The sequence below is a fragment of the Corythoichthys intestinalis genome, chromosome 6 (assembly GCF_030265065.1).
Source record: "Corythoichthys intestinalis isolate RoL2023-P3 chromosome 6, ASM3026506v1, whole genome shotgun sequence".
Taxonomy (NCBI): domain Eukaryota; kingdom Metazoa; phylum Chordata; class Actinopteri; order Syngnathiformes; family Syngnathidae; genus Corythoichthys; species Corythoichthys intestinalis.
The window spans coordinates 34,587,440-34,593,670 of NC_080400.1; the positions used below are offsets into that span (position 1 = coordinate 34,587,440).

The 6,231-nt window shown below is 36.6% G+C and overlaps 1 protein-coding gene across 12 annotated transcripts in view; it reads left to right on the forward strand.

Moving 5' to 3' along the window:
• Positions 1-5,536, forward strand: part of kirrel3b (kirre like nephrin family adhesion molecule 3b) — a 257,264-nt gene extending 251,728 nt beyond the window's left edge. For all 12 annotated transcript variants that reach the window (XM_057838938.1, XM_057838940.1, XM_057838947.1 and 9 more), the window contains one exon: positions 58-5,536. In XM_057838938.1, coding sequence (XP_057694921.1) covers positions 58-519 — 462 coding nt within the window. In that variant the 3' untranslated portion in view covers positions 520-5,536. The remainder of the gene's footprint in view (positions 1-57) is intronic.
• Positions 5,537-6,231: the final 695 nt, after the last annotated feature.

Genomic DNA, 6,231 nt, shown 5'->3' on the forward strand with positions numbered 1-6,231 from the left:
TAAAATTAGAGATATACTGTATAGAGTAATTGGAATTACATTTCTCTTTCCTATTAGGACCCCACAAATGGCTACTACAGTGTCAATACCTTCAAGGAGCACTCGACACCAACCATGGCAGGGAACCAATCTACTGAGGGGAGAAATCCAACAAACACCAGCACCCTGGGCAAGCAGCGGGTACCAACAGGCATGTCCTTCACCAACATCTACTCCACACTGGGAGCAGGCCCCAATCGTCTGTACGACTACAGCCAACGCTTTGTGTTGGGCATGGGAAGCAGCTCCATTGAGCTCTGCGAGCGGGAGTTCCAACGTGGTTCATTAAGCGATTCCAGTTCCTTTATTGACACACAGTGTGACAGCAGCGTCAGCAGCTACAGTAAGCCAGATGGCTATGTGCAGTTTGACAAAGACAGTAAGGCATCGGCTTCCTCATCGTCCCACTACTCCCAGTCCTCATCACAGAACTCTGACCTAACCCGGCCCCTGCAGAAGCGGATGCAGACCCATGTCTGACAGGCAAGGATTTGAGGGATAGTGTTAAAACAGGGTGTGAACCAGTCTTTGCCATGAAACTGTATATTCTTTTGGGAGTGCAGAGGCTTAATGACTTTATGACATTTTTCAGACTTGAAGGCAAAATATCTTCAAATGTGGGTCAAGAAGCCTTATTTTGCCCTGTTGCTTAATCACACATTCTTTTTTGAACCTGTAATCTTCAATAGTGCCACAGTAATGATATTTGCCAACTCAGAGAGAACCCATACATGGAGTTTGAACTGCTTACCACGTCGGATTGGCCTGCTGATATATTACAAAGCTTTGTTTGGTAATTTCCTCCCTTTGGAAAGACACTTTTTTTAAGACAGTCATTCTAAAAAGAAAAACCGTTCCTATTAGTGGTGGACTGAAAGAGTACAAGTGTGAGCTATTTTTCCTGCTCTTTTAGTATGTTTGTAGTTTCAAGCACAACAAATGAATGTGCATGAGGTTTTGAGGTGTTGCAAAGGCCATACAACACCAACACCGCCCCCTACCTCCTTTGGCAACTTCTGTATCGCTAAGGTGCAGTAACGCTTGCGTCTCCATGTTTAGAGCAAGATCTGTATTCGGGCCAAAGGCTGGAAGATAAAGAAGGGCTGAGACAACATTTCAATCCCAAGTCATGAGTTTTACTTGACACTTTGATTAAAAAAATATCAGTGTACATATTGTAGATGACTGTAAATTATTTTCTCAATCTTCAAGAGACAACATTGGTCTCAAAAATGTATATCTACTTTGCCTTGAGGCCCGTTGAAACTGTTGTCAAGTGAAGTGTTAACTCAAAAACACTTATTCTGTCTCAGTCCCTCTCTTGACGAGGAGGGGTATCCTCTATGGTCGAACCAAATGCAGCCTGTAAACTAACTTGTCCACTTGTGCTGCACTAGAAGTCATCAGCCATAAACATTGAATGAATCGTAAGCATACTGTCATGATGACTCTTATTTTTGGAGATATATCGGTGTGCGTGGTGTGTTACGGATGGAACAGGAACTTAACGCTAAGAGATTGCCTATCATTGAAGTCAAATTCACAAAACACTTCTCGTTTGATTAAAATTTTGGATTCAGTGAAATGTATATTATAATTTTTGATGTACCAATATACTGTACTTAATATGATGACTTCAATTTTGACATTGCAATATAATTTTATTTCACTTTATTGTAAAAAGAGAAAAATATTTAGAATTTTAAATTTTTTTGAAAAGACGCCTATCTTTTAATTTAAAATAGCGGCTAATGTGTTTGTTATCATGTCCTCTGCCTTTTGCAAATAACTGGAAAATGTGAGTCATAAAACTTCTATAATGTAGGTACTGTTGCTATAATGCATAATATACAGTACATCTATATTGCTTTTAAAAGAATAAGACAAGAATACAGTGATTTATCTGCTTTAAGTTCATGTGGTTAAACCACATTTCATTGAAATTTGGCAACTTAAATATTAAGATGATGATTAGCAAAACAATTTATGATTAAGTAGAAGAAAAATTGTTCTAATGAAATAAAGATTTATAAATGTATACTTTTTTTTTTTATCCTCAATTCATGGAAGCAAAATTTCTTTATTGTGGTTGTCGTACTTGAGCCATTGATTCTGTAAATGACAAATGCTTAAGCTTTGCTGATGTCTAGTGAGTGCTTGAGTTTTGTCTTTATTACTTTTTTTGCACTTTATATGCTAAATTTTGATTCATTTGCTAGAGAGTAGAGAACAGATACAGCATATAGTAAACTGCATCTACTACAACAATCACGAACCAATGTTTTAAAGTGAACCTGTTTCATTATACTGATGTGGGAGTTCTGCAGTGTAAAACATTAGAAAACAAGATAAATTATGATAAAAGACAAAAAATATATATATATAAAAAAAAACTGCATTAATAATGTTGCCACTAATGACAAATGTCAGTCATTGCACATGATTTCCTGATATAATATTAAGCGGCTGGCACTTCTTTCAAATTTAAATTAAAATTTAAAAAGTAAAACACATATTTGGCCTATATGGGTTAAACGGATCTCAAGATTGAGGTTTCTCACCCTTTAAACCACAATAAGTATTGTACAATAATCAAGAATAAAAATAATTAGACTGTGATTGACAGCAGTTTATCTTTCAAGGTATGGGAATTGTCTTCATGCTGTGCTTGTTATGTGGACTGTACTATACATGTATAAATGGATTGATGTCCATTGTACACTCCAATGAAAACACCTCTATTTCAACATTAATAATCAGACTTGGCACTAAGCAAATTGTATATACATTTGCTAAATGCTGTCTTTGTATATAATGTTTTTTTTTTCTTTCCATTCTGTTTTCATTAGTTCTTAACTGTCAGATTTAACTATATAAAAGCCCACCAAAACCATGATACACAACACACTGTACAGACAACAATTTCCATTTCTACATGAATTTATGGAACTGAAGTCTACTTTTCCCATCACAAATTTACGTGAATGAATGACTAAATGAGAACTTCCTCTTCACCTTCACTAGCAGTGTTTCCATTAAAGTTTTTGGAAAAATAATAGCAACATTTCAAAAATGTACGCAAAGTATAACTGCGACTTATGCGTGTTTGCTTTGAGGGTTGTTTTCGGAAAGATCCTCGCAAGTCTTGTGAAATCTCTTCCTCTAAGATTTTACTGAAGAAAGATGGGCACCCAAAACTTGTGTTGTGCATCACATTCTGTGGCATGTAAATTTGGAAAAACTTTCCATTGCACTCTATATAGCAACGCCTGAGACACGTCAATAATTTTTGTTTATTAAAATGGTTTTTGAGTATTTCTTTTTCCATGACCAGATTTTCATTGTAAATTACAAGGGATAATGGAAACACAGCTACAGTACTGCCCGAACAGGAAATACTTGTGCAGCAAAACACAATGGAGGCTGTACTCAGAAATGAGATCCAAACTAGGAGTGCTTTGATGTGAGACAATGTACAAATATTAGTATTATCATTACCTTGGCCACCTGAAGAGATGCTGAGTGATATGTATTTGGTCGCAGGTTGATTGGATTATAGAATCTATACCTCGGTCATTCAACATCTCTTACTAGGACATACAGTAGTGAAGCAAAAATTGTCTTAATGAATAAATCAATGATTCTATGTTTTTAATTGGTTCTAAATGCTTGTTTTCCGGTGTTGTTCCTGCTACCTGTAACAATTGCCTCTGATTCCTTTTAAGTCATTACCTGGCATCAAAATGGGATGTACATCCAACCATCACAGTTCAAATGGATTGAATGTCCATCTGTGCCAATGTTAGCCAATAAGTTAAGGCTATCATTGCATGTGCACCTGTATTTTATTTACCAGTTTATGTTCATAACCAGAGTCATACTTAATTATTGTAAAAATAAGTAAATAGAAGTAGGTAAAACAATGTTATGACATTAAATTAATTTGGTTTAAACATTACAAGTCAAAGGTGTCTCAAAGACGTTTCTGGAAAAGTGCGTCAAAATTTGAATAAATGTGTGGTTCAAACCATAATTGTGAGAGGAAAAGTTCTAACTGCACAACGATCTGGGAATTAACTTATTTGTGGATCTTTATTAACCATGAATTAGAAGTGTTTTTAACAGGTAAACTATCACCTGATCTAACGCCCCCTTTTGTTAAAATTCTTACCTCTAACATGCTATGAGGAGTGAATATTAGGTAAAAAAATGTAATTGAGTGCAACATGATTATGGCATAACAAAATCAAAGAATAAAACAGTTAACATAAAATACATTCACTCTTTCTCAGAGTGTATTATTCAGTCTGAATGAAGATGCATTGCTGCCTCTAGACAATCTCAATGTACACCCAGATTACAATATGCCTTAATATTTTCAGTAAAGGAACTAATATATTGATCGGCATATTCCCATAAATTAAAAAACAGCACAGATGTAGTGCAAAAGGTCCAGTTTTCTTTGTCAGTAGAGCTCCTGCAATGACCCCCTAAACAATGCATTTTACGGGTTGAGAGAACAGGCAGTAGTGCACAGCAAAGTAATAAATATTTGATTGGGCAGCCGTCTGTCCCAATTCCACCGCCCCATGGCCACAGACACATTGGCCTTGAATGTACCACTGAAAGACTCAAAGCCCATGAGCCCTGTTCACCTGTATATGCCTCGCTGGCTTGTGCTTCGTGTTTGTCTGACAACAAGCTGTGCGCACAAGCGAGGACATAACAAATGAATAACACAAAGACCCAGAATAATTACACTGGTTTGCTGCCCTTCCCTGATAGGAGAGACAATGGCTAAGTGATTTATTTTCCAGAGATGCCAAAGATGAGCTTTTGCTATACTAAACACAAGTGAATGGGTCCTCTTTTCAAGAGAGACAAGGCCGCCGGTTACTTTTTTACTACTTACAATATTTTTCTTAGTCTTGAGGGAAGTGGACAATGGAACATCAGTCAATAAATCCACATCGTTGTATACAGCTCTGTCAATACCTGAAGAAATTAAGAAAAGTGCCATTCGAAGGATAGTCGTATTTCAATGTGAAATTGTTTTTAGAATTTTTGTTTTACTCTGTTCTAATGATTTTCTTTTGTAAAGTTTTAGTATGTTCTACGCGTATGTACAATGAAGAGAATGAGTGCAGCCAACATAATTTAAAAGGTTTTCCGACAAAATACACTCCAGCCCCAGCAGGGATGACCAAGGTTCAGTATGCAGCGTACAATGTACAGTGGGTCACAGAGCAACAGCAACATATTTGTAATTCAAATGCAAACATGTCTTGTACTGAAGGCATCTTCATTTAGAAACACGGCGTGAGCTTGTTCTGGAAAAGTAACTAAGGAACAAAACTAAACGGTCAACATGTAACTTCTTTCAGGGCTGTTTTTCTGTAGTAAGTTTACCTGTATGTATGGAATAAAAGAGAAAAAAAAGTTGTATTTTAATGTACTGGTCTGTGACTATGATGCTTTTGCTCTGTATATTTGGAGAATAAAGATAATGTTTGAGTTTGCTTTTTGTCAACATTTCATCAGTAAAAATGAGACCATCTTTGTATAATACTAGACAGTATTTAAATACACACTATATTTACAGTATATTGTAAATGTTCACCCCACACACACAAATACAGTGGGTCAAATAAGTATTTAGTCAACCACTAATTGTAATAAATAATAAATTCTCCCACTTGAAAATATTAGAGAGGCCTGTAATTGTCAACATCCTCAACCATGAGAGACAGAATGTGGAAAAAAAACCCCAGAAAATCTCATTGTTTGATTTTTAAAGAATTTATTTGCAAATCATGGTGGAAAATAGGTACAGTATTTGGTCAATAGACCCTACCCACGTGACGTCACAACTGCTTCCTCCTCACTGGTGCCGCCCAATTGTCCGTCAACACATCATGTTTACCTGTTACGGCTACGTACATTCCTCCTATTCACGACGTGTTTTTCTGCTCGTTAACATTAATAATCAAAATGGTGAAGGCGTGTGTGACGGTCGGTTGCAAAAACAGAGAAGATAGACGGAGAAGACGGAGAGACTTGAAGTTCTACCGGATTCCGAGAGACCCGGAGAGAAGAGAGCGAGATGGGCTGCTGCAATTCGACGAGAAAACTGGGCTCCAAACGATTACCACAGATTATGTAGTAGTCATTTTATATCTGGTAAGATGCATT